The sequence below is a fragment of the Geosmithia morbida genome (genome assembly GCF_012550715.1).
Source record: "Geosmithia morbida isolate 1262 chromosome Unknown scaffold_6, whole genome shotgun sequence".
Lineage (NCBI taxonomy): Eukaryota > Fungi > Ascomycota > Sordariomycetes > Hypocreales > Bionectriaceae > Geosmithia > Geosmithia morbida.
This window is the reverse complement of record NW_023336193.1, coordinates 832502-858998: the sequence shown is the minus strand read 5'-3', so window position 1 is coordinate 858998 and position 26497 is coordinate 832502. Positions and strand designations below refer to the sequence as shown.

The window sequence follows — 26497 nt, the reverse complement described above, 5'->3', positions numbered from 1 at the left end:
GGGGCGGTGGCGTAGTTGGGAGCGCGTCAGACTGAAGTTGTAACTTCATTCACAATAATCTGAAGGTCACCGGTTCGATCCCGGTTCACCCCATCCTTTAATCCTTGGAGTTTTCTTTTTTTTCTCTTCCCCATCCCTTCAATCATATATATATATATATTTATTTATATTTTTGGCCCGCGAGATATATGTACTGCTGTTGAAAGTGACGCACGGCTGCGGTGTCTGTCCATGACGTGTGTGTGCGGCAGTATGCACGACAGGATGTGCATATGATAGATGTCCTATAAATTTCAGGATATCGACCAAGATGGTCAGTACTGGCGCCCTCCCTCCCCCCCTAGAACTTTGCTATGCCGTGAAACTAGATCGAACCCATGAGAAAGAGGAAATGATATAAGTTGTATATAGAAAAAAAAAAGAAAAAAAGAAAAACCATGAGAAGAAACGCCCAGTGATGCCTTTTTTGTCATGATTCTCCGATAATGTGTGTGTCATCAGTTTTGTCCATCCATCTATATCATGAGAAGAGAATAAAAGAGAAGAGAAGAAGAGAGAAAAAAAGAAAAAGAAAACCTTGACCCATCAAATCGTCCAACCAGTAGAGAAGATTGCAAAAGAAGGGAAGAATATCCGGAGCGGCCCCTCTACAAAGAAAAAAAAGAAAAAAGAAAGGAGACGGAAGAAGAGAGTATCGAGGCTCCAGTCTTGGAAAAAAAAAAAAAGCGTTGGCGAGAGTCCGGAAATCATCTCAGCTGAATAGAAGGAAAGAATCTCGGACCGGAAAAACCCTTGGCAACGACAGCTTGGATGTCGATATTCGACCGGGGATCGTGATGCGAATTCCACATCTTGAGGAGGATGAAGCGGCCCGTGACGGGCGGGTCAAAACGGATCGTGCAGACGCTCTTGCGCTTCTCGATGAGGAACCGGGCATGCGGGGAGAGGAGCTGGCTGCCCCCCACGGCCCGGATGGCCTCCTGCGTAGCCGTCGCGTGGGCCTCCCATGCGTCGTTGAGAGAGATGCTACCCGCACCGGGGGTAGCCGAAGAATAAGCAGAGGGTCGGCCCCCCCCCAACATCTGGTTGTAGTGGTCTGCATGATGGCTGCCGTCCGTGTTGTACCGGTAGCCGTCGTCGCCGTCGCCGTCGCCGTCGCCGTCGCCGTCATCGTCGTCTTCCGAGTCCATATTCTCAAAGGGTAGGGGGCCGATGCGGTTGGGCGCCGGTCGACGCAGGGGGCGGGCGTCTGCTTCGGCGGAAGTCGCCTGCTCGTCGTCGCCGCAGTCGGTCGACACGTCCACGTTGGGTCGGCTGAGTGAGAACTCGGGTGGCATCTGCGCGGCGCGGTACTCTTCGTTCTCGTCGTCGTCGCCGCGGTACAGACCTGCCCGCCGGGCGCGCGAGCTGCTCACGATGCCGCCGCCGGTGCCGTCCCGCCGGAGGGAGACGGAGGGCCGGGAGGACGAGTCCTCGGTGTCGTCGTCGTCGTCGTCGGGTGACCAGGCCGGTTCCCTGCGTGAGGGAGCCGGGGCGTACTGGATGTGGTACTGGGCTGTGCGGCTCAGGAGGCTGTCGTGGTCCATTGCCACGAAGACGAAGCCTTCTCGGACTCTGCGTGGTAGGGGTGGTTAGTTGCTGTTCGTCGTAGCCTGACTGGTACACCCGCTTCCCGTTCCGGGGTTGGGGTTTGGTCCGAGAACCTGCCCCGCCCTGAAACAGAAGGGGAGAAAAAAGTCGAAGAAAAAAAATTGACAAGGACAAAAGACAACGACGACATACGGGTGAGAATAGTTCATCGAGGTGGGACCCTTGATGACGAGCTCCTGTAGTGTGAAGGCTGTAGACCCCTGGTGGCGCAGGACAATGTTGCATCGGTTCCCCTTTGTGCAGTAGACTGAGCTGTCGTCCCTGAGCACGTTCTCGGCGGCGTACGATGTCTCGTTGGAGAACATGCCGCCGTCGCAGCTGACCATCTCCATGCGCAGGCGTCCCGGTTCGACCTGGCCGTACTTGCCGTACCGGAAGGGCGGAGCTCTGGGGATGGGCCGTTGCGACCCATCGATCTTGCGTCTCTTGCTGCGACGGTTACCGCCCCCCAGGTCGGGCTGGTAGCGGTGGTGCGGCGTGGACGGAGGGAGAGCGCTGCTGCTGCTGTCGTTGCCGGACAGGCCAGGCGCGGCAGTGATGGCGGGAGGGGAGATGTGCCCGCCCGGGCTGGTCATGTCGATGAGGGCCCTGAGATGGGAGTTGACGTGGGCTAAGGACGAGGTGCGGTTGAAGCTCAGACCGCCGCCGCCGCCGCCGCCGCTGCCGCCGCTGCCGCCGCTGCCATCGGCGGCACGACGCGGGGGGGCGGGGTCGAGGTTTGGGTAGTCCCTGGAGTCAGTCAGGGCCCTGCTGAACTCGTTGTAGGCCAGATCGTCGGCGTCGTCGAGGCTGCGTATGCGCTCTGCTCGTCGGGAGGCGGCGTAGGTCCAGAAGCGAGCCTGGGTCTGGAGCCGGGCCAGGGACGATGCCGACGATGGCGTCAGGGGCGACGGAGACGCGCTGTCCCGTTCACGCTGGGAGGCTAGACCCCGCAGGGGAGGAAGCGTGGGCGGGGGGAGGTCGTCTTGCGGGTCACGGGAGCGCTGCGGGCGGGGATGGGAGCTGCCCGATCTCGAGGACATGCTGGTTGGCTCGGTGGACTGTGGGAGAGAGGGCGCGGTGATGTCTGGGAATCAGGTCGCAGAGTGTCCGCAGTAAGGAGGGGGAGGAGATAGAGACGAGGCCTTCCTGAGGCACAGATCCACCCGGGGGTCGTCAAATAGGCGGCGGATGACGTGAGGCGGTAGCGTGGGGTTCGCGTGTGATGGTGGCGGAGGCTGCGGAAAAAGAAAGGCGAGGAGAGGTAATCCGTAGTAGGTGAGTTTCTTGTTCTTGTTCTTCTTGTTCTTGTTCTTCTTGTTCTTGTTCTTCTCGTTCTTGTTCTTCTTGTTCTTCTTCTCTCTCTCTCTCTCTCTCGTTCTCTCGTTTTCTCGTTCTCTCTCTCTCTCTCTCTCTCTCTATCTCTCTCTCTCTCTCTCTTATCTCTCTTCTTCTCGTTTCAGACGAAATATAGGGTGACAAGGCCAAGGCGGACTTTTGGGAGGGAGAGTAGGGGAGGGAGAGAAGGGGAGGGAGAGAAGGGGAGGATGTGCCCCGCGGTCGTTATCAGGTCGAAGATGGTGTGTGTGCGTGGCGATGGATGATTGAGAGGAGAGGGTCGTGCGACAGCGGAGAGAGTGGTGGAGACAAAGAGGTAAGACTACTACTAGTAGAGCCCCGGTTATGAGTTTTTTTTCTTCTTCTCTTTTTCTCTCTCTTCTTCTTCTTTTTTCGGTCGTGATATAGACCAGGACGTTTCAATGAGCGTCACGGGCCAGACTGGGAAAGAAGAGAAGACTTGAAGACATGGAAAAGAGCTGTAGATGTAGTGGCCGTACGAATAGTCATCAGTGTGGGTGCAGCAAGTCGAGGTTGGTGCTGATCATACGAGTACAGACAGGTACGTTGTGGGTGATCAGTGATGACTGCTGCGAAGAATGTGTCACTGGCGCTCTCTCTCCAGCACTCTCTCTCCCTGGGCGGTGAAGCAAGAGCGCAGAGAGAGAGGGAGGAAGGGAGAGGGAGGAAGAGAGAGAGAGAGAGAGAGAGAGAGAGGCAGAGCCATATTTATCAGACTCGCGGCTCTCGTATCTTTTTCCACCTCATTTTTTATCTAATCATTCTTGACGTGTTCCATTTGTGCATTCGTGTGTGAACAACCATGGCCTCGTTGTCGACAGCCTAGACGAGTCCCTCCGCATTCTGCATATGATTGACTGCACTTTCTCCCAACAGCTGCATGTCCAGCAGAGGGAATGGCCAGCTGTCCCGCGCTGCCCGATGCCAGCCACTTGTGAGTGTTGGGTATGGCCTTGATAGGTGGTGGTGCATGTGGTCTTGGTATTGTCAGTGTTGGGTATTATCAGTATTGGTAGCAGCAAGATCGCTCACGCTGTGGATTATGTGTGAATCAGACTAGAATGTATCGTGACTCTGTGCGAGTGAGTGGCTGGCCGTGACTGACACGCAGACGAGTATCATAATATGCGACGTCACCCAGTAGAGCGTGACCCCTCCTCCATCTGGGGTACCTCTTGTATAGGTACAGATAAGGGGGGATTCATCTATCCGATGCTGCTATACGAGTACGTACGAGTGAGTAATCTGTACGGATAGCCACCGTGGATACAGATTACAGGTGATGCCGCCACTATACGAGCCCTGTACGAGCACTGATCGGCACTGATCGGTGCTGTGGTGCTGCTCCGTACCCGGGCCTTGCAATCTGCACTTGGAACCTGCGATTGCCATGCTCAGCCTGTAAGGTGACCTGACTTACGGGGGACTTACGGGGGACTTACAGGCCACACCACATACAGGCAAGTACAGATCACTGTAATCTGTAGCTGTATCCGTACAGTGAGTGGTTGGGGTGATACCGAGTATCTACCAGTCCCCTTCCCCCCTCCCCCAACCCTCGGCTTGCTCTTCATCTAAAACGGTTTAGCGCATCCTCGCTCAAACAGCTCTGACCTTGTACCTCTCTCGAGTCTCGACAGACAGTCAGTCTACTTACTTCAGCCTCGTCTCATCCTCTTTTTCTTTCCTTCTTCTCGCCCCATCCAACCTCGTCCCCTCTACCGGTGCATCGCAGAATCACTTGTCCCTCACGAGTCGACATTGACCGGTACATGTGCGCATACAGCCCTTCTTCTTTCCACGCAGCCACACGCCTCACCTGCATGACCTGCGGCCCGCCGCTCCTGGTCTTTTCAAGAGAGTGAGCTCGTGAGAGAGAGTGTGTGTGTGAGCTCGTGAGGGAGAGAGAGAGCCCGTACGCCATCTCACTCACGCTGCAGAAACCGACAGACGGTTTCCAATCCTCACCACATCCTCTCACCTTCTGGCCCCTTCCATCTGCATCACGCTCGCAGCCAATCATGGATCCTCAGCAGAATCAACACTTCCACGTCAACGGAAACGTTCTCGACAGTGTTGTACCCGATACTGCGCAGCAGCTCAACGGTCAGATCCCTCAGGTCGCCAACGGCAACGGCATCCTCGACCCCGTGATGCAACCAGGCCAGCCCTTTATCCAGGACCCAGCGACCGGAGCCGGCATGCTTCCCGTCCCAGGGGCTGGATTCTTCATGCCTCTCATGATGGCCAACGGAGCACAGCAGCAGCAGCAGGAGGGAGCAGCCAACGGTGGTGGCATCAGTGCTGGTAAATCTTTTCCCGAGAACGGCCCCGAACTGTGGATGGAGCGGAAGAAGACGGAATCGGGAGAAGAAGAAGAAGGAGAAGGATAAAGTGGAAGAAGGAGAGAAGAGATTCGTGAGACTAACTCGACTCCCAGACGACCTCGCTCTGTACGACCGTCAGATCCGCCTATGGGGAGTAGCAGCGCAGGCCAAGATCCAGAGCGCCAACATCCTGCTCATCACCATCAAGGCGCTGGCGAGCGAGGTGGCCAAGAATCTCGTCCTGGCGGGAGTGGGGTCCATCACGATCCTGGACGACTCGGCCGTGACCGAGGCCGATGTGGGCGCGCAGTTCTTCCTGTCCGAGGCAGACGGCAACCTGGTGGGCCAGAACCGGGCGCAGGCGGCCAGCCGCGCCATGCAGGAGCTCAACCCGCGGGTGCGCGTGCACGTGGACGCCGGAGGCATCAAGTCCAAGGGGCCCAGCTACTTCTCCGGCTTCGACGTGGTCATCGCCACCGACCTGGACCCGGACTCGTTCAACCTCATCAACACGGCCACGCGGCTCAACGGGAAGCCATTCTACGCCGCCAGCAGCCACGGCCTGTACGGCTTCATCTTCAGCGACCTCATCGAGCACGAGTTCGTCATCGAGCGCGACGTCGGCAACGTGCCCACCCAGGTGGGTAAGCGGGAGTCCCGCACGCGCACCGTGATCGACGTCAAGACGTCCACGTCCACGTCCACGTCCACGTCCGGCCGCGACGGCCACAAGTTCGGAAAGACCCCGACCGAGACGGTGACCAAGCGCGAGCTCTACTCGACCTGGTTCCTGGCCAGCGACGTGGCCGTCCTGCCGGAGGAGTACACGCGGTCCCGGCGCCGGCTCCGCGCCGTGTCCCCGGCCCTCTCCTGCCTCCGCGCCCTCTGGGAGTTCATGCAGCTCGAGGGCGGGAGCCGCGTGCCGTCGAACCGAGACGACCTCAAGAAGTTCACCCAGCTCGCCACCCAGAAGCACAAGGCCCTCAGCCTGCCCCCCGAGACGCTCACCCCCGAATTCCTCCGCAGCTTCCTCCAGAACCTCGGCAGCGAGCTGGCCCCCGTCACCGCCATACTGGGCGGCCAGCTGGCGCAGGACGTCATCAACGTCCTCGGCCAGAAGGAGCAGCCTATCCAGAACATGGTCATCTTTGACGGGAATTCCATGGAGGCTCTGGTCTACCCCCTTCACCCGGAAGGCGTCCTGGGCGCCGGCCTGTTGACGATGGACAGCAGCGTCTCGGGTGCCGATGTTGCCGGTGTTGTCGGTGGTCAGGGTCTATCGTTTGATCAGATGATGCCTCCTCCTGTATCCGAGGTGTGATGGTGCTGGTTCTGGCTGGCGTGTGTATGATGGATAGAGTCACGGTTCAATGTTACAAAGTTTTGCTGCTGCTAACTATTGTGGACGACTCTCTGATGGAGTGTAATTGATGACTTGATGATTCTCTGATCGAAAGATTGCTTGATGACCCTGACCGATGAAAAAAAAAAATTAATTCTTTATGTTTATTTGTACAAAAATGCAAGAAAAACAAACAGAGATGAAATGAAAAATTGAAGAAAAAAATAAATAAATCACTTCCTACTAGGTCTCAACCTTCTCTTTTCCTTTTCCGGAACAGTAAAAACCATCCACTCAGTCGATCTAGACCTATCAACAGGATCATATAATCCCGGCATGCTGCTCCCCGATCCCAATCCCGACCCCGACCCCGACCCCGACCCCGACCCTGACCCTGGCCCTGTCCCCGCCCCGGTCGACGATCCCTTTGGGAAGATAGCTCCTCTTCTCAGATCCCCTTGCCCAGGTACGTGCATGATCAATCCTGACGGAGCGCAATGACTCGGACTCATCTTCTAGCGTGAATCCTCCCCATCATTCGCACCAGCACCAGCACCAGCACCGGGAGCGGAAGCGGAAGCAGATGCCGAGGCGGAGAAGTTGATGATGTCCCCTCGCATATTGGGCTCCTGCTTATCAGCCCTGTTGTTCCTCCTGCGATGCTGATTCACGTTCCAACCCCGTATCTGCGTGGGACCCGAGTTGGGCAGGGCAGCCGCGCCGGACCCGCCCGAGCTGTCCTTGTGGTCGTACGGTATCGTCTTGAGTTCCGGACGCTGGTTCCACGCCCTGTGGGCCGGTACGGGGGCGGGCTGGAGCTTGCGGTACTTGGAGTCTGCCGCCGCCGCCGCCGCCGCCGCCGCCGCCGTCGTAGTGGTAGAACCGGGTGGTCCTGATGGTCCGCCGCCTATGGGGGGCGACGGTGCGGTCGGGAGGGAAGGGGTGGAGCGGTGATGGTGATGATGATGGTGGTGGTGGTGATGAGGGTGAGGGTGAGGGTGAGGGTGAGGGTGAGGGTGAGGTTGGGGGTGAGGGTGAGGGTGGAAGGAGGATGATGACGTCGCCGTCGCCGTCGTCGCCGTCGTATCGGCGGTCTGCATCGAGCCGAATCCTGCTGGGGAGGGCGCGCGGTGAGGATCGTAACCCCCCGGAGGGGAGGCCGAGTATCCCATCGACGTTCGGGACGGAAATCCACCGGGTGGCGGGGCATACGCCTCCGGAGTAGGGTAGCTGCCGCTGCTGGCCGATCGGCCGGGGTAGAAGGGCATGGGGGCGGCCGTCTGCTGAGGCTGAGCTGCCGGCGGCGCCTGCTCTTCTGGGCCGGATTGGAGTCGGCCGCGTGACGGTCGCAGAGGGGGGAGCGGCTCGGCGCTCGTGTGCTGCGAGAAGGACACGCGCGATGACGGCGGGAGAGAGTACTGCTGCTGGGGCCAGTACGAGTGCGGTGATGGGTATGATGGAGGGGGGGCCTCAGCCGCGTAGGCGCTCACGCGTCGGGGCTCGTGGCCGTCGTACGCTCTCTGGTCCGGCGGCGGGGGGTAGCCGGTGGGAGGGGGAGGAGCGCCGTGGTAGGGAGGCTGCTGCTGCTGCTGCTGCTGCTGCTGCTCGTGAGCGGCCATCCCGTAGGGGGACGGCTGGTGTGCGTGGTCGTGCATGCTGCTGCCGGGGTAGACGGATGCTCCCGCCGCTGCCGCCTCGCCGGGGTGGCGGGGGTAAGGGGAGGGCTCGACCGTGGGTTCGCGACGCTGCTGCTGCTGCTGGGGTGGGTGCCGCGCACCGGACCGGTATCCCGTCGGTGCGGGCGTCCCCGACATGTAGCTGCCCTCGCGCTCGCCGGACATGGGCAGCTGGGCGGCAGCCTCGGGGTAGCCAGAGGTGGCGCGCGGCCTGGACGAGGAGGCCCAGTCGGGTGGCGGAGCCGAGGTGCACAGGTCGGCCAGGATGTCGAGGCTGCTGCTGCCGGCCACGTCCTGGGCGGCGGGCGGAGGGGGTGCGGGCTTGGCTTCGGTCATGAACATGTCGCGCACGGCGTCGTACTTTGTAGCTTTGGGAGCCGTGGCCGCTGCGGCGGCTGCGGCGGCTGCGGCGGCGGCGGCGGCGGTGCGCGCTGCCTCCTCCTGGGCGGCCACCTGGGCAGCGTCCTGGGCAGCGTCCTGGGCGTCGACGTAGGCGGCGGCGTCGGTGATGAAGGAGAGATCCGGGCGGGCGTCTTCCCCTCCTTCTCCTGTCGCCACCTCGGCCGTCTCGACCTTGACCTGGGCATCTCGGCCTTCTTGTCCGACTTGTCCTGCCCCTTCCTGAGCCTCGTCCTGAGCCTCGTCCTGAGCCTCGTCCTGAACCTCGTCCCGAGCCTCCTCCCGGCCCCCGTCCCGGCCCTCGTCGGAAGGTTTGGCAGGGATGGGTCGCGACTTGAGTTCCTGGACGGCGGTTCCGAGCGAGCGCTTCTTCAGGTCCCTGCTGGAGGGGAGGTAGTCGTCGACGGCGATGTCCGCGCGGTCCACGTTCTCGAGCTTGCAGAAGCGGCGCAGCAGGGCACCCATCTTGTGGCGCCAGGGCCCCTCCATGAGGCTGCGGTGGTTGGTGACCTTTTGGAAGCCGCGCGAGGCGTGGGAGATGCGGCCGGACGGGTTGGCGATGAAGACCACGGGGCGCCCGGGCATGACGTAGGGCCGTCCGGGCTGGCTCTCGTTGGCGCTGTCGGGGAGGAAGATGCCGTAGCGCGGGTGGACGCGGTGGCGGGCGACGAGGGTCTGGTCAAAGTCGCGGGGGGTCGTGTGCGAGTAGTCGAAGCCGTTGCACCAGTGGTCAAAGTGCATGCCGTTGCTGTTGGGGGTGTCGAGGTACTTGCCGCGCTTGGCGTGGGTGTGACCCTTTGTCGAGTCGTTGACGCTGTCGCGGAAGCCGATCTCGTCGTCGTCAAAGGTGACGACGGGCGGGGCCAGGAGGCGGCTGGCCAGGCCCTTGTCGCGCAGGTAGGGCCTCTGGTTGTAGACGCGCACGCCGTACTCGTCGGGCTCGCCAATGTTCTTGGGCAGGGGAGGACTCCTCTCGCGGGCGGCCAGCTTCTCGGGCATCTTGGTCTGGACGCCGGCGTAGAAGCTTCCGGGCTCGGGCGTGGCCGAGGGGGAGTCGTCGTCGGCGGCCGCCCTCTCGGGCGCCATGTCGGCCTCGGCGGCCGAGGCCAGCAGACCCTTGGCCGGGGCGGGCGGCGGCGGGAGCAGCTGGGAGTCGTCGGTGTTGCGCGTGGACCTCTTGGGGGTGGGCTGACCGTCGGGGTCACCCGTGGGCTTACGCTTGACACCACCGCGGCCTCTGCCCCGGCCTCTGGCGGCGGCGGCGGCGGCGGCGGCGGCGGCGGCGTTGGCAGTGGTGGTGGTGGCGTTGGTGGTGGCGGTGGCGGTAGCCGTCGCCGTCGAGGACGAGGCGGCAGCGGCGGCTTGTGATGCGGCTGATGCGGCGGCGGCGGCATCGCGTGCCTTCTGCCACATCTCCGTGCCCTCTACGCGCGAAGGGTAGGGGACGAGGTGACCGTCCAGGAAGGATTCGTAGGGGCCAAACTCATTGTCGAGGTGGTCATCGGTGATGACGCGGAACTCGTACCGGTCATCACGGATCTGGGTCTGTGTGAGCATCTCGAGCATTCCTCCCGTCGCCGTCGTGCGCGCAGCTGACGCCCGAGGAGGCCGACGGGGACGATGGGGTGAGACAGGTGGGACAGCAGGAGAGAGGATGGAGACGTACATCGACGGGAAGCCCCTTGGCGTGGAGGGAGGCGAGGATTCTCAGACGATTCTCCTGACCTTCGAAGAATTGCTCGAACAGGTCGAGGACGCCATTCTAGAGTGTGCGGCGGTGAGCAGGGAGCAAGGTGGGAGGGGTTGATATAGGGAAGGCGGGACAAGGGGGACGTACGTGAAACTCTCTGTTGGCGACGTATCGATCGGCGTCGAAGAGGCTCTCGGCGAGGGCAATGTCCATGTCGCGACGCTTGCGGTGCTCGGCCAGCTTGTTGGCGAGGTTCCTCCGCAGCTGCGACATGACGGGGACGTGCTGCTGGGCATCCTTGTAACGGTCGGGGTTGCGGATGAGCTCGTCGACGCTGCGCTCGGCCAGCTCCTGGAGGGCGGGCTTGAGGGCATGGGCGACGGCCTGGTAGGTGGCCTTGAGCTCGCGCTGGCGCTCATATGCGGCCTGGACGCGCGAGTCGGCAAAGGTCTTTGCACGGCCCCGACGCGTGCCCCCTCGACCTCCTCCGGCTCCGGATGCGGCTCCCCTGGAGGAGGACTTGGCGTTGACGGCCGAGGTCGACGAGGAGCTGGCACCTCCCCTGCCGCCGCCTCTTCCTCTCCCACGTCCGCGGCCGAAGGCGGCCCCTCCTCGACTGCTGGCACGACCGAGGCCTCCTCTGGTGGAGGAAGACGAGGAAGATGCTACATGATCGCGAGCGGAGGACTCGATTTCAGCAGCCATGGTTTGTTCTGGGGGAGGTGAGAGACCACCATATGGGTTTGTCTCGGGTGGAGGGTGAGAATGAGAATGAGAGAGGGAGGGAGAGGGAGAGGGAGAGGGAGAGGGAGNGAGGGAGAGGGAGAGAGGGATGTAGTAGTAGTAGTAGTAGTAGTAGTAGTAGTAGTAGTAGTAGTAGTAGTAGTAGTAGTAGTACTAGTAGCAGTAGCAGTGGTGGTAGTGGTAGTTAGCAGTGAGTAGTGGTGGTGATAGTAGCAGTGATAGTAGCAGCAGTACGTGTAAACATCGGAGGTCTCTCTTTTCCCTCTCTCTCAAGGAGGTCACCAACTCCCTAGTACGAGTGCAGGTGGTGGTGTCAGGCTGTCAAGAATCGTGGTCTGTCCGTCTGTCTGCCTGTCCGTCTGACCAGACGACGATGACGCTAGACCGAGAGAAGAATCTGTTGGACCCGTACACGGACAGTGATGAAGGTTGGTTGGTGGTTGATTGAAGTGTGCGTGGGTTGAAGGCGTGTGTGTGTGTGCTTGTGTGCGTGTATGAGTGAGAGGGAGAGAAGAGAGAGTTGCTGAAGCCGAAAGGATAATACTCGGCAAGAAAGGGACAAGGTGAGAGAGAGAGAGAGAGAGAGTTGGGACAAGAAGAGAGAGAAAGGCGGTAGGTGGAAGAGAACAAGACAATTAGAGAATCGTCAGAGAGGGAGAGAGAAAGAGAGAGAGGGTGTGTGTGTGTGATATGAATGGGTAGGAGAGGACAAGACAGGACAGACAGAGAAGAGGTTCCGTCCTTGTCTGTGAATGGGATACGCGACGATTTGTGTTGGTAAAAGGCGTCTCGTCGGAGCGTAAGGAGTCTTTCTTTTTTTCTTTTTCTTTTTTTCCTTTTCTTTTTTTTTCCCTTCTCTTTTCTCTCTTCCCCTTCCGTTTGTCTCTGTCATTCCTCTCCCCCGGCTTAAACGGTGAGTAGGTACATGCTCTGATACTGTGCTGGTACTACTCCGTACAGTACCTACGTATATGGTATATGGGTGTATGGGGTAGCTAGTATACGGAGTAGTACGAGTACATGCGATCATGGGTAGATACCGTAATAGACGGGAAAACGTGCATGTACTCACGTGATTGGCCCGTATATCCTCGCCTGTACAGTATCTGCGTACAGTATCTCTACATTACATGCACAGTATCATATATGTACAGTTTTACAGATTACTCGTACGGATTACATGCAAGTATATCATATGCGATTATATCATATGCGATTATACATACGATACCATGAGTAAATATATATATGCATAGCATACAGACTACGAGCATCACGTATATACAATATTACAAGGCATCATCATCATCAGTATAATTCATCGGATGAATCTGTCAGCATGTCGACTCTGCTGACGGCCGCCTTCTGCCACCGTATCGTGCTCGGAAGACGGAGGAGGAGGGATGACGCGACGTTGCAGGGGTCGTCCGAGTATCAGCAACTCTCTGCCTAGGCCTCATCACTTGACGACGCATTTTCCCTTCATCGCATATACAAGGAACAGACGAGAGCAGACATTCTCCCTCACAGCATCGTCAACATCATCAACCTCATCTCTTCTTTTCTCATCGTCCGAGTCCTGCCCGAGCCTTTTTATGACTTTTTTTTTCTTCTTTTCATCTCGTTATTTCGGTCAAGTCCAATATTAATTACCCACTTCCTCTTCCGGGCAAGAGGATGGAATCTATTCCGCCCCACAAGTCACTGTACCCTCGATACCGGTACCTGTATCTATAGCTAAACTCGTACCTGTACAGGCTACTGGTACCTGTAATGGTTGGTACTCGTACAACTAATCTGTACCTGGAAAGAAAAAAAAAAAGAAAAAAAAAAAAAAAACGGCAACCTCCCATCATCACCCGCCACTACCATCACCACCACCACCACCACCACCACCACCNAAAAAAGAAAAAAAAAAAAAAAACGGCAACCTCCCATCATCACCCGCCACTACCATCACCACCACCACCACCACCACCACCACCACCGAAGGAAAGAGGAAGAAGAAAAAAAATCCATCGCGATAATGACCAAGAAGCGTAGACTCGACACCAAACTCCGCGGTCCAGGGCCGAAACTCAGGAACCAGTCTCGTCACCAAGCACCTCAGAGAAAGCCCCAGTCCCAATCCCAATCCCCATCCCAGCCGCAACCTCGAAAGACCCAAAGACACCAGCAGCACCAGCAACAGCATCAGAATCAGAAACCCATCATCCCATTCGACCCCACCGACCGCATACTCCTCATAGGCGAGGGGGACCTCAGCTTCGCCGCCTCGCTAGTCACCCACCACGGCTGTCGGAACGTCGTGGCTACCGTGCTGGAGAAGTCGTACGAGGACTTGATAGCCAAGTATCCCCATGCCGTCGCCAATATCGAGACGATAAATAACCCTCATCCTCCTCCTCCTCCTCCTCCTCCTCCTCATACCACCAATTCTAAGCTCGACCGGAAAGAAGGGGAAGAAGACGAAAAAGACAGAGACGGAGAAGAAGAGGAAGAAGAAGAAGAAGAAGAAGAACAAGATCAACTTCGTCGACGAGTCATAGAAGCCCGTCGACAGCAACAGAATCAGAATCAGAAACGAGCATCCCCCAAGAAGAACCAAAAGGCACCGCCACCCTCCTCCTCCGTGGGCAGCAAGGTCGTCTACGGCATAGACGCCACCCGCACCCTGCCCGCGTCCGTGTCCCGCCCTCGACCGACGAGGATCATCTTCAACTTCCCCCACGTCGGCGGCAAGTCCACCGACGTCAACCGCCAGGTCCGCCACAACCAGTCCCTCCTCGTCAGCTTCTTCGACAGGGCCGTCGTGCCCAACCTCGCGCCCGGCGGCACCGTCGTCGTCACCCTGTTCGAGGCCGAGCCCTACACCCTCTGGAACGTGAGGGACCTGGCCCGGCACTCCGGGCTCGCCGTCGACAGGACCTTCAGGTTCGACTGGTCCGCCTACCCGGGCTATCACCATGCCAGGACCCTCGGCGTCGTCAGGTCCAGGCATGGCCCTGCCGGCACCGGTGCTGGGTGGAAGGGAGAGGACAGACCTTGCAGGACCTACATCTTTGCCCGGAAGGGCGAGGAACCCCTGCTGCCTTCCCAGCTCTCCGCCGCCGCCGCCGCCGCCGCCGCCGCCGCCGCCAGGAAGAAGAGGCGTCGTGCCGATTCCGACGTTGAGGAGGACTCGGATATGGACAATGATAGTGATGACGAATACTAATCTGGATATGCAGACGTACACGTTACCCACACTCATCCCCAGAGGGAGGGGAGGGGGGAGGACACGGCAAGGCGTCGGGAATACCAAAGAAAAAGAAGAAACAAGTCATCTTTCTTCTCTTCTCTTCTCCTCTTGTCTATTTCTGTCTCCCGTGAATGCATCCCATCCTGAACATCGTAAGATACATGCTTCTTGTCTCTTGATCTCTACTCGGCCCTCCTCTGCGTCCCCATCCCGTCTTGTAGATATACACATCTCCCTTGACTTATACATCTTCTCTCCTTAGTAAACAGTATGCATCGATGAGGATAGATGGAGCATGTATATATGTATATAAAAACAAAGCAGCCCATCCTACATCTCCCAGGAATCAAGAGTATAAAAAAAAGTATATGAAAAAATGACGATTTAAGATGACGAAGATGGGGGTAGAGAAGAAGGACAATGATGAGTAAAATACCAGAAGAGAGAAGGAGAAGAAGAGAGCAGAGAGAGGACAGAAAGAGAAGAAAGAAAAAAGAAAGCTATTACTATTACAGTGCCACTTAATGGCTCATCACAGCCTCAACTCCAACCTTGTTGGCCTCTTCTAGTCTCGTAGCCTCCTCATTCTCCCTCATCAACTCTTCCTCTTGCTCTCTCAGCTCTCCGCCTCCCTTCTCCTCTGGCGGCGGTGGCGGCGGTGGTATCGATGCCGCCGCCGCCGCCGCCGCCGCCGCCGCTGCCGTCTCTTGCTCCTCTTCTCTGGCCCTCTTCACATCCCTCACATCCCCCCCATTGGCCTTGGTGTTATCCTGACCGTCGTGAGGTGTAGTGTTGGTCGTGGTGGTACATGATTCGACAGCGCCATCTTCGACTTCCCTCTTCCTTTTACGGTCCATGTCGGATGGTGTCGACCCTCCCCCTGGTGTAGCGGATGACTCCGGCACTGCAGCAGCACCCTTGTTGCTGCTGCTGCTGCTGCTCCTCGGGTGTCCGCCCTGCGGAACGGCTCCCGCAGACTTCTTCCCTTGATGCTCGTTGAACTTGACGACAGCCTTGTCCAGGAAGTCCCTGGCGTACTTCTTGATCTTGGCCGCTTGTTTCTCCGAGAGGGGCGTGTTGGGGTCTTCGACTCGGTTGTTCTTGTAGTCCGAGGCCACGAGCTTCTTTGCCATGTCCTTTCCCAGGCGTTTAAGTTCGTCCTTTGGGAGCTTGTTATGGAACTTGTCCAGTACGGGTTTGATTGCAGGGAATATCTATCATTTCAACGCACTTTCGTCAGCGCTTCATCTCTCGAGCAGAGCCTCTCCCACACCGGCCATGTTGCCACGTCCACGTATGGTATGCGTGCGCGTACATGAAGAGATATAAGGGGAGGGGGAGGGTTGGAATAAGGTGGCTCACCGTATTCTCGTAAATTTTCATCTGCTTCTCAACAGGCATCGATCTCCACCTGTCCTGCCTGGACTCCTTGACCTCCCTTGGAGACGCACGGCTGGCAGCGGCGTCCTCTGTAGGCGGTGTCTGCCCCGCAGCCTTGGGCGTATTGCTCCCCTCCTGAGTGACCCTCTTGATAATGTTCTTGATCATGATCTCCTCCTGCATAGCCTTGTTGGCCGCCGGCTCTGCAGCCGGCGCGAATGCGCCGGCAGAAGGGTTCGTGGGTCTCGACCAGGTTGTGTTGTTGTGCCTGTCATAAAAGTACGTCTTGCCCATTGCGTCTTTCGCTGCCGACCACCCCGCTGGTAGGAGGTTACCCTGGTGCTGATGATGCTGCTGTTGTTGGTGCTGTGCAGGTCGCTGGTGTCTTGGACGCGACGCGAAGCCGTGGTGGTTGTTGGGGTGGCCAGGGGCATTGCCGATCCTCTGCGGTTGACTTCCCCTGGGGCCCCTGGGCGTATCGATCACCGCTGTCGGGGTGGCCGGCGCCGGCTCCTCTGCCCTGGCAACGGCACCCCGTCGGTCGTCAAACGCATTCACCGACGGCACGGACGCGTTGGCCGGGTCGACCTGGCGCCGGCGGATGCGGTACGCCACTTCGAGCTTGCTCCAGTCGCTCAGGAGCTTCTGTGCGGTAGACGAGACTTTTTCATGGGCCGACTGGGTGAGGGGCTCGATGGCGGCGTCGATCTTGGAGTCCTGGATCTTGTTGCGCGTGAGGCGGGGGAACTTGTCCAGGATGGAGAGGACCTGCATAACCACGTTCTCGTCCTCGTGAAACGTGTTGAGCACCGTCTTGAGGATCTGGTAGGCGTGCATGCGCATAACGCAGTGAATCACGCGCTCCTCGTCGCACCTCTGGATGCGCTCCAGCAGCTTGACGGCGATCCACTTCTCCTTGCACTGCATGAGGGTGGCCATGACCTTGCGGGCATCCTCCTCGTCCAGGCTGCGCGGCTGGATACTGCCCACGTACTCCTCGTCATCCTCGTCGGCGCGCTTCTTCCGCGGCTTCTTGGCCACCGAGGTATCCCACCCGTCGCCGGCGCCGATGCCCAGTGCCTCGACCGTGCCAAGCGGCAGCTTGGTCGCGCGCTCCGTCTGCGTCTTGCCGCCGATGAAGCCGATGCAGTTGGGCTCGCCGCAGTAGCACGGCTGGGGCTTGGCGCCGTACCGGTCCACGTTGTAGTTGAAGACGAGCTCCTCGCCGGGCCGGATGCTCCGCAGCGCAAATATGCCCATGCGCAGCTTCTCGCCCACCACCCACTTGTCCACGTAGCAGTTGGGGTTACACGAGTGGTTGCAGAACCGGCCCAGGTTTCCTTTCTTGGTGGCGTCGACAAATTCGCTCTTGCTGAGGGACATGAAGTAAAAGTGCTTGACACCCTCGTCGTCGTACTGCAGCATCCGTCGTCGAAATGTTGGCTCGTTGATCACCTCGCCAATGTACTCGAAGATGAAGTCGTTGGGCCTGAGCTGCGCGTCGCTGCGCAGGCCGAATCCCTTCTTCTCCGTCTTGATGACCGAGACGCGGGCGTACTCTTTGCCCTGGAATCGCTGGTTGTGGCAGCCGTTACTGCAGTTGCCCGTTGAGCTGCATTCCATCTTGGTGGCTCTGTTGATGCAGTCCGAATCTTCGCCGCATGCGATATTCTCTCCGTCCCCTGTGAGCAGCTGTTAGCACACCAAGTCTTTCCTGGGCTGCATCGTGCTGCTGTGATGATCCGTAGGAGGGTCGGAAGAAGGAGGGGTGGCCTGGTTTGCTTACGCCATTCCTCCCTGCAGTCACAGTCAAACGCATCGTTATCCGTCGACCCCAGGTTCTTGGACCCGTATATACAATCGGTAATGACCTGAAATGTTTTGCACGAGTCCTCTGTGGAATCGGGCAGGTCGTCGTAAAGCGTCGGTGGTTGTTGCTGTTCGGTTTTTTGCGACGATTTGCTGCGCGACGACCGTGGCGGTTTCTGCGAGTTTGGCGTATCCGTGCCCGTGCCCGTGTCTTCGCTACGCGGTGGCTGCGGCGACATTGTGGTATCCTCGTCCCTGAGTCCTTCTGCCTTGGCAGTCGTACCGCTGCTGTTGGCGGGCTGCTGCTGCTGCCGTGGCTGCTGCTGCCGGTGATCCTCGAATTTTATCCCTCCCACCTTGATGGCTGCATGCTCATCATCCTCCATCAGAACACCTGGGCTGTGTGTGTTCCACGGCGGGCGGGCGGGGGGGGGGCTGGTGATCGAATCGAGTTTGGGAGGAGCTAGGCAACTGTTCAATGTTGTTGCTGGGTGCGTCTGACGCACTGACCGCCAGGTGTACGTACGCTTTCGAATGGAAGAAAAACTTGGGGCACAGGAGCACGCGCTACAAAGCGAAGACGATCGTGGTGGGAGCTAAGGCCAAGGCGCCGAGAGAGACAGGGCTTCGGTTTGCAAGAGACGGGAAAGGCCAAAGGACTTCGTCGTTGATGTTGTCGATGTAGACGAGAAAAAAAAAGCTAGATGGTGCGGACAAGTATGTGACTTGACTAGTATTGCGGAGCGCACAGGATGGATGATAGCAAAAAGAGAAAAGAAGGAAAAAAGGTTGAGGGAGGCCGAGTTGGGAAAATTGCAGCAGCAAAAGGAAGTCGTAGAGCGACAAGAAGCGCGCGCCGGCAAGTCCAACGCAACGATTTGGACCAAGGTACGTACCTCCAGCACTCATCAGTCGGACTTGGCACTCTCTAGACTCTCTTCTCTCGCCCTCTCTAGACTATCTTCTCTCTCCCTCTCTCTCTCTCCCTCTCTCTCTCCCTCTCTCTCCCTCCCTCTCTTCTCTCTCTCTTCCTCTCTGCGGCTGTCTGCAGAGACTCGCCAACAAGCCTCCACCCCCCCCCCCCCCCAGAAGCTCCATTCTGCGTTTGTGTGTGCGCGCATCTACCGGATTTTCATAGACCCGACCATCCGCCCTCCACCATCCGCCCGCATCTGCCATCTGCCATCGTGCTGTGTTTCTTCGCACGGTCCATCTTTTCCGCCACGAATAGTCACATACTTGGACATTTCACGTATTGTCGCGGGATCGAGCACCATCAGGCCATGCAAAGTATGCGACCGTCCCTGTGTTTGCATCCATCCGATACCCTCTTTTCCTAACCCTCGTCGACTTGGTGCAGCGCTAGATGGGATAGCAAACGTGCAGTTTACCCCACCAAGGGAGTGCCTGCTCACTCCACACCAGCAGGATACCCAGCGTTGAGTATGAGATGGACTCTACAGCGGTCCGCTGATCAAGAAGGCTCGTGGCCTCCGATGCCAAGTCTTGTGCGCCCCTGTCCATAGTGACGGCCATCTCTCATAGTGCACCCTGGCCGCCAACCCGGTGACAGACACCAAGACCCGATGAGCGCGTGCCCTGATGGGACCGTGGGAGTACCGGTGTCGAGCGTCACGATCCGAGAAACCTCCGATTGGGAACACTCTGTCAGGACATTGTATGAAATGCCGAATTGTTCGATGCTCAAGGGAGAACTTGTCAGGCACCGCCAAGGCACGGCAGTTGGCTTCCTTGTCTCACCTGGCTCTGACTGCCCATTCAGCACGGGCGGGTACACACACCTCGTCCCATCAGCCAGTCCAAGCAGGGGCAATGTGCAACGAACGAGAATGTATCTGTTATACTGTACGAGCATACGGCCCGTGGCAGGCTTGAGAGTTGCTTCGTTGCATCTCACGTATTACCCCAAGGACGGAGGCACATGTAAAGGACCATTTTGTTGGGCCTTGGCCCGGGGAAGCTGGGGAGGAGCCAGGTTCAATGCCTGCACATTGCCTCTTGCTGCAGGAACACGACACGATACCGTATCTGCATCGAGCTTGGACCCTAACTGCCCTCGAAGCTGGCCGAATTCCAGAAATCCCCGTAGTGATGAACGCTCGATGTGCTGTACATGAGTGGGGCCTAAATGGCTGTAGTGCCAACTCACTATGCATGTCGTTGAGCCCCTCGGTACCGTCGTTCCATATATAAAGACACGTTGACGCCAGCCGAGGAGACGGCGTGGCTTGAAGTTTTCTCTTCCCCATTCGTCTGGCTGATCCGAGGTTTTTGTCAAAAGACATAAGCTGTCGCATCCTGTCCTCAGCCCTACAGCCGACATGGTTCGAGCCTACCACTCCCTCAGCTTCTCATCATCCATTTAAGCGTCGAACCCCGCCACAATATGTGACGAACCCGTGGATCGTGTGCTTCCGCAGCGGCCGTCTTCGAGGTCTGATTGGCGAACAGAGTCCCTCGGCCACGGGCCTCGCCATCCACTCAGAACATCGACTTTCACCGAAGCAAGCAATTTCTGGCTGCACCAATCACATGATGGGGCGCGGCACCTGCAAGATCTCTCCCACCCCGCGCGCAGCGAAAAGAGGCTGGGTCCATTCATTCTGGCGCGTGTGGTGTTTGTGTGGTATTTGTGTGGTGTGTGTGTGTGTGTGTGTGTGTGTATGCAATTGCGAGAACTGTGGCTCGGGGTTGCCAAGCGGGAACCTAGGAGTGGCTGTCAGTTGAAATGCGGATACGGGGAGGAAGGCGAAGACATCAAGACATCAGGCATGCTGCGGGCAAGTTTCCACTCTGGTGGGGGAGCCAGATGAGATACCGTATCGCGTCCCAGGCTGCTCGAGCCAGCTGAAGATGGTGGATGGGAAAAGGCGTCAGGCGTCCGAGCCACTGCAAGTCGGATTGGCTGCCGTGTCACCACCCCAATAAAGACGCAGCCAACCGGCGGGACATCTGCACGTCAATGAACCAGGGCCCAGACTCTGAATGCCGGCTGAGAAGGAACACGGGCTGCCATTTTCCTGGGTAGAAGTCATGAACTCGTGAATTCATGGACAGAAAGACAGGGAGACAATATGGTCACGGTATATTGGGAGTGACGAAGAAAGAAATGGAAAAAAAAGAGATCCCTCCGTCTGACCCTGGTCACTTTGACCAAGCATGAGGAATTGCGACCTTGTGCGGCGGCAACAAGACAAGACTGGGCGCGCGGGAGCAAACGGGAGTGCCTGTGACTGTCCCAGTGAGGTTGTTTCAGTCAGATTATCGGCTGCCTGCTGATCGACCAGGCGCATTTACTGGCTGGCTGGCTGGTTCTCCCTCTGCCCCCCCTGGTCTTCCCAAGACCCCCTGCCCTCTACCCCCCGGTTCCCGTATGGCCCGACCATCGACGACTAGGCGAACCGGACTTGCAAAGATACAGGTGGTAGGCAGCTGGCCGATGCTCCACCATCTTGAGCACTCGCGCCCCCCCCCCCCCCCCCCCCCCCCCCCCCGCGCGCTTGATCCATGTCTTACACGAGGCCAGGTCAACACGACAGAGTCACGAGCAAGATCGGACAGGGTCAAAACGGAAAAATGAAAAATGGAAAAAAAACTGGCGAAGATTTCTATACGGAGAAAAAAGCATTCGTTACAGAAAGGAAAAGCGAGAAGAATCCGCCGCTGACGATGAGAAACCCAGCCATGAGAGAAACAGAGAGGAGAGAGCAGTACGTACCACCCAGCTCTGGTCATGCGCGCGGGTCGCGTCTGCGTTAAGGTGGTAGCACAGGCGGCAAGAGCCATGGGCAGCATCCGCAGCCGGCACCTGCCCTCTGACGGATGTTGATGTTTTTCTTTCTCCCACCTGGCAGGTGTGGAAGGGAAGGCGCAGTGTGTCTGGGCCCGTCCTCCCCGCCTTTACTACGGAGTATTACTTGCTAGCACCGCTGCTTCTACTATCACCTGCTGTCAGTAGCAGTCGTAGGTGTCATAGTAAGTGCTATGGTATTGACCCAGTTGCTCCTTCCCCCGATACATGCCAATACCGGTCGCTCTTTCCTGCTGCCGCTCCTTCCCTCCTTCCCTCCTTCCCTCCTCCCATCCCCCCCACTCATGCTAGCACGGGTATGCACGTTGGTGTAATACTCCGTCTGTATCTCGCTGATCTCCCTGCTGCTCTCGGCACAAGCACCATCAGAGCCGCCACAGAGCCGCCACCTGAGCTGCCCATATGAGCCTGCTATCACTTCTTCCCGTCCCTACGACACCTCACATGATATTATCCGTGGCCAAGACCTTCAAGTGGCCGCTGCTATTCCAAAAAACAAAAGACTTCTGCACATACTGACATGGCCATCCGTCACTTCTCTTCCCGGTTCTGCCCTCTCTCTCATTCAGTCTGACCCCCTGACCAGCCTGCCTGTTCTGGGTAATAGTATTTACCTGGGGACACTCCGTCGGCACAGCCTTGGGTCTTTTTTTGTTTCTCCTGTTTGCCCTTCTCTCCGAGAGGGGTCCTTCTCTCATTCAACATATTGCATAACACGTTGTGCTTCCAAGGACATCCCACTTTCCATTAATACCCCTCCGCGCTTTGCGCGTCGGAAACAAACACGGCGAGCCGACACGGCTGCCCCGCCAGAAACCCTTGCTTCTGGACCCCCCCCCCAGTTGTTCCGCTAATACAAGTACCATCACACCTTTGGGAGCGCCTTGTTGGCACGGCACTGTAGAGTGAGTGTGTGGCCGAGAGAAGTGGTTTGACGGAGAAGACCGACAATCAAACTGAGGGAATACGCACTACATACTACATCCTCAACCATCTTCTCTGGCTTCACCTCTTGAGGGAGGTCCTGTGTCTCAACAGATAGATAGACGGACTACCACTTCGCTGCGAGCACGCCCTGCCAACCTGCTTACCCTCCCCTGCAACCCTGATCTGGCGTCGATTTTGCCAAGCGCCACTGTCTTCCTGGTGACTCGTCGGGAAAGCTCACGCAAGGCTGCCGGTCGCCCCCACCTACAGCACGGCCTCACTCGGATCTCCCGTCATCCGACACAGCTGCGCCAACCGTTTTCGCAGCCTGCTCTTGACCGAACACCTGTCGTACAACACCAAAAAGATACAACTCGGATTTTTGCATTTCATCATCTCATCAGCAGGTCCGATTTTCTGGCGTCAAGTCTCCTGCGCGTGTCTTTGGACTTCTTTCCCCTCCAGCCATACTCGAGTTGCCTTGTCAGTTCCCGTCTAGGCGCACCGGACGCCGCTCGCAAAGTACAGCCACCAACTTTGCGCTCTTGCAGCCTTCGAGCCGCGAACCGCTCTGCCTGCGCGTCCCGGTCGGATTATAAGTTGTGCTAGCAGCCGGACCGTGCCGCGCTTGTTGACCCTGGACGGTCGTGTCGTGATCATCACCAATGCCTCGGAGCAAGACTGATAGGACCGAATCCCAGTCGCCGACAGACTGTTTACCGCACTGATGGGGAGGACCGACGACATAATGGACTATTCATTTGCAGAGCACGAGAAGGTATGTCATAAACCCCAGCAAGCTATCCCGTCTTACAAGGAAATGTCTCAGCTAACCGCGACCTTACCGCAGCGTTTCGTGCTGGCCGAAATCATCAAATCTAGCAGACTCGACGTTGAAACACTGGCCATGTTTGTTCGAGACAACCGCATCGAGCCGGACTGGTGGAACATGCAGCTACCTCCCAGTACGTCGCACGCCTCCTTCCTTCCATACCACGCCGTGCTTCCCTATGCTAACTGGTACTGCAGGGCGGAACATGAACCAATGCGTGGAGGCGGCAGACCGTATGGGTATAGCCTCGTCGTTGAAGCGCAGGTCTTCCAACGATTACACCGAGCACTCTTCCAAGCGTACCGCCACAGCAAGCCGACCCGGATATCCTCCCCCCGTACCTGTCCAACCCAACTACCCATACACCCACCAACCCCCTGCACCTCCGCATGGCGCCGTCCTCCCGCACCCAGGCATGTCGGATTACAGACAACGCCATCCGGCAATGCCGGTAGCAGACAGTAAACCTGACGCCCCCGTCACCAGGAAGAGGGGCCGTCCATCGCGAGCGGACAAGGCGAAGAGGGATCTCCAGCCCATCTTACCCCGACCCCTCGCCCCGCAGGTCACCCGTCCTCCTCGATTCTCGCCATCGTCGCATATATCAGATGTACCTCCTTCCTTCAGCAACGGCCTCGCGCCCCTGGCTCCCAAGCGGAACACACTCCCGGCCCTGCTCAGCCCGGTTGTGACGGCCGCGAGACCCATCACCCCACCGGAAGCCTACGTCTCAGCAAAGGGGACGCTGAGTAGTCCGCGGCCTCCCAAGTCTGGTACCTTGTCACCGCTGCGTGGGGATGGGCCTCGTCCACGTTCAGCACATGAGAATGGAACTGCAAAGCAATCAGGGCATCCAGGGTCGCCTCCGCGGAAACGACTGCTGGTGGAGTAGTCCGATGCTGCTACTTCTACCCCCCTTTTCCTTTCTTCTCGTTCAGGCATTTCTTTCTTTTCTACGGATGAGGTCCCTTTCTTTCTTGTCTCTTGACCAGTATTCACCATTTTCTTTCCTTATACCACTCATAGCATGTTTGATCTCTTTACTCATTTATATTCCGTTTTATACTTTTCCTTGTTATTATTCTTATCTGTTGAGATATCCCCTCTTCTCTCATCGTCTTTCAAGTTGCAGATTTCGATACGGGAAACGGGATACACGTAGTGTGCATAAGGGTGGTCTGTTTCTTTTTCCTTTTGCTAGGGGGGGGGGGGGGGGGGGGGGGGGGGGGGGGGGGGTGGGGGGGCGGGTATTTAGACGTGGATTAAAGCATATACGCATGGCCATTATTATCTTTGTAAATCGTCGAGTGTCTTCCCAAATACACACACACACACACACGCATATATATATCTATATATATATATATATATATATATGATGCATGGACTTTCTTACTTGACTTGGGGGCCTTTTCTTCTTCTTTTCTTTTCGTACATAGAACGCTAAAGCATGTTGATTTTTTTCCATGTTTCCTTCCAGAAACAGCATGATTAGGCCGAAACGCATGAATAAAGGAGACTGATTGACTGCGGAGACCAAAAGGGAAAAACAGAGCAAGAAGACGTGGCGTCAATTAGAAGGAGATGTCAACCAAGAAGAAGAAGAGAGATGTTAAAGAGACTTGGCGACCTTTTCGAGCACATCAAGCAGAATATCAGCATGTTTCTCCTGGAAGATGAGCATGGGACGAAGGCGGACAGCTTCGGCGCCACATCCTCCGATGTTGACGCCCAGCTTCTTGGCGGTGGCGACGAACTGGTCGCGCTTGGGGCTGTCAAAGGAGATGAAGGTACCCTGTCCCTTTCCGCGAAGGTTGGCGAAGTGAGCAGGGTAGCGGGCGGCAAGGACCTCGAGGCGGGAGTAGAGGTAGTCGCCGACGCGGGCGGTGTTCGCGACGAGGTCGAGCCGCTCAATCTCGGCGAGGATGGCGCGGAAGAGGAGAGCCCGGACGGGATCGCCCATCCAGGTGTTGAACTGGCGGTAGGGCTTGTTGGGCCGCAGGGCGGGGAGGCCGTAGTAGAACCCGGCGGCCTGGGCCTTCTTGGAGAAGGTGACCATGTCGGGGGGGGAGTCGAGGTCCCAGTGCTCGTGGGCCCAGAAGCGGCCGGTGGCGCCGACGCCGGTCTGCACCTCGTCCACGATGAAGAGGACGCCGTGGCGGGCGGCCAGGGCGCGCAGCTGGCGGAAGTAGGACGGACTGGCGTGGTTGTCGCCGCCCTCGCTCTGGATGGGCTCGACGATGATGGCGGCCGGGGGAAGGGGCCACGTCCGGATGAGACGGTCCACCTCGGACAGGCTGGCCTGTTCGCTCGCCTCGTTCTCGGCGGCATGCTGCTCGAGAGGATACCTGAGCTGGGGGAAGGGGGCCTGCGGCCAATTGAAGGCGGGGATGTCGACCTTGTGGATCGGCTTGGAGCGCGTCGTCGACAGGGAGCCGAACAGCCGGCCGTGGAAGCCGCCCTTGAAGGACAGGATGGACAGGTCCGGGCTGCCAGGCGCGGTGTTGTCCATGGACGAGGAGAGCTCCTGGGCAGTGAAGTCTGCGTCCTGCCCGCCGCGCTCGCGCTGCCGACGGTACATGAAGGCCGCCTTGTAGGCCGTCTCGTTGGCGTCGGACCCGGCCATGGCGGTGAAGACGTTGTCCAGCCCTCTGGGCGCCGCCTTCAAGATGCCCGACTTCAGGATGCCGGCCCACTCCTTGGACGGGAAGTTGCCCAGCGCGGGGCGGTTGATGATGGCGTCGACCATGTCCGTTGTCGCCGCCGCCTTGGCCAGCTCCGGGTTGTTATACCCGATCGGGATGGAGGCGATCTGGGCGAAGCTGGTGTGCGCGTGTGAGCAAGAGGGGCAGCGGTAGCGGGGTTCCGATTGACAGACGGAGCGTAACCGAGGAGAACAAGAAGTTCAAAGGACTTACACATCAAGAAAGACGTTACCATCCCCATCAACAAGGTAGTTACCCTTGCTGCTCTTGTAGTCGGCCAGGATGTTGAGGGCCCTGGTATCAAAGACCTGGTTGAGCTCCTTGGCGAACCTCTGACTCTCCGGACCCGGGAAGTCTGTCTTCATAGCCGGACCAGCAGGCTCACCCGCATAAAAGGGCGTGGCAGGTAACGACGACGACGAGTAAAGAGCTCTCGTGTCTGACAGCTTCACAACCCTAGGCCGGAGGATAGAAGGCCTCACGGCCATGGAAGAACGAAACATGGACATGCTGTATCTTGTTAACAGGACGAATGCCAAAAACCAGCCCGACACCCGTGTTCACATATATATATATATATGTATATATATATGTGTGTGTGTGTG

The 26497-nt window shown here is 58.0% G+C and overlaps 8 protein-coding genes across 8 annotated transcripts; 3 read left to right on the top strand and 5 right to left on the bottom strand.

Annotated features, from left to right (window-relative positions):
* Nucleotides 1-746: 746 nt before the first annotated feature.
* Nucleotides 747-2672, bottom strand: GMORB2_6728 (Conserved hypothetical, protein; the record flags this gene model as incomplete). The annotated part of the gene is made up of 2 exons (XM_035468696.1): nt 747-1614; nt 1783-2672. 2 exons carry the CDS (start codon nt 2670-2672, stop codon nt 747-749), a joined length of 1758 nt encoding a protein of 585 aa, XP_035321830.1.
* Nucleotides 2673-2723: 51 nt separating this feature from the next.
* Nucleotides 2724-3477, bottom strand: GMORB2_6727 (uncharacterized protein; the record flags this gene model as incomplete). Its single annotated transcript, XM_035468695.1, has 2 exons — nt 2724-2778; nt 3401-3477. The coding sequence occupies 2 exons, from the start codon at nt 3475-3477 to the stop codon at nt 2724-2726; spliced, it is 132 nt and encodes a 43-aa protein (XP_035321829.1).
* Nucleotides 3478-5009: 1532 nt separating this feature from the next.
* On the top strand, nt 5010-6636 carry GMORB2_6726 (ubiquitin-like 1-activating enzyme E1 A; the record flags this gene model as incomplete). Its single annotated transcript, XM_035468694.1, has 2 exons — nt 5010-5295; nt 5429-6636. The coding sequence occupies 2 exons, from the start codon at nt 5010-5012 to the stop codon at nt 6634-6636; spliced, it is 1494 nt and encodes a 497-aa protein (XP_035321828.1).
* Nucleotides 6637-7172: 536 nt separating this feature from the next.
* On the bottom strand, nt 7173-11127 carry GMORB2_6725 (uncharacterized protein; the record flags this gene model as incomplete). Its single annotated transcript, XM_035468693.1, has 3 exons — nt 7173-10271; nt 10399-10494; nt 10570-11127. 3 exons carry the CDS (start codon nt 11125-11127, stop codon nt 7173-7175), a joined length of 3753 nt encoding a protein of 1250 aa, XP_035321827.1.
* A 2065-nt stretch (nt 11128-13192) lies between these two features.
* On the top strand, nt 13193-14383 carry GMORB2_6724 (25S rRNA (uracil2634-N3)-methyltransferase; the record flags this gene model as incomplete). Its single annotated transcript, XM_035468692.1, has 1 exon — nt 13193-14383. The coding sequence occupies one exon, from the start codon at nt 13193-13195 to the stop codon at nt 14381-14383; it is 1191 nt and encodes a 396-aa protein (XP_035321826.1).
* Nucleotides 14384-14928: 545 nt separating this feature from the next.
* GMORB2_6723 ([histone H3]-dimethyl-L-lysine36 N-methyltransferase) lies at nt 14929-18843 on the bottom strand (the record flags this gene model as incomplete). The annotated part of the gene is made up of 4 exons (XM_035468691.1): nt 14929-15621; nt 15770-17469; nt 17574-17995; nt 18836-18843. 4 exons carry the CDS (start codon nt 18841-18843, stop codon nt 14929-14931), a joined length of 2823 nt encoding a protein of 940 aa, XP_035321825.1.
* A 4332-nt stretch (nt 18844-23175) lies between these two features.
* On the top strand, nt 23176-23940 carry GMORB2_6722 (uncharacterized protein; the record flags this gene model as incomplete). The annotated part of the gene is made up of 3 exons (XM_035468690.1): nt 23176-23320; nt 23385-23648; nt 23753-23940. The coding sequence occupies 3 exons, from the start codon at nt 23176-23178 to the stop codon at nt 23938-23940; spliced, it is 597 nt and encodes a 198-aa protein (XP_035321824.1).
* Nucleotides 23941-24799: 859 nt separating this feature from the next.
* Nucleotides 24800-26257, bottom strand: GMORB2_6721 (4-aminobutyrate aminotransferase / (S)-3-amino-2-methylpropionate transaminase; the record flags this gene model as incomplete). The annotated part of the gene is made up of 2 exons (XM_035468689.1): nt 24800-26009; nt 26106-26257. The coding sequence occupies 2 exons, from the start codon at nt 26255-26257 to the stop codon at nt 24800-24802; spliced, it is 1362 nt and encodes a 453-aa protein (XP_035321823.1).
* Nucleotides 26258-26497: the final 240 nt, after the last annotated feature.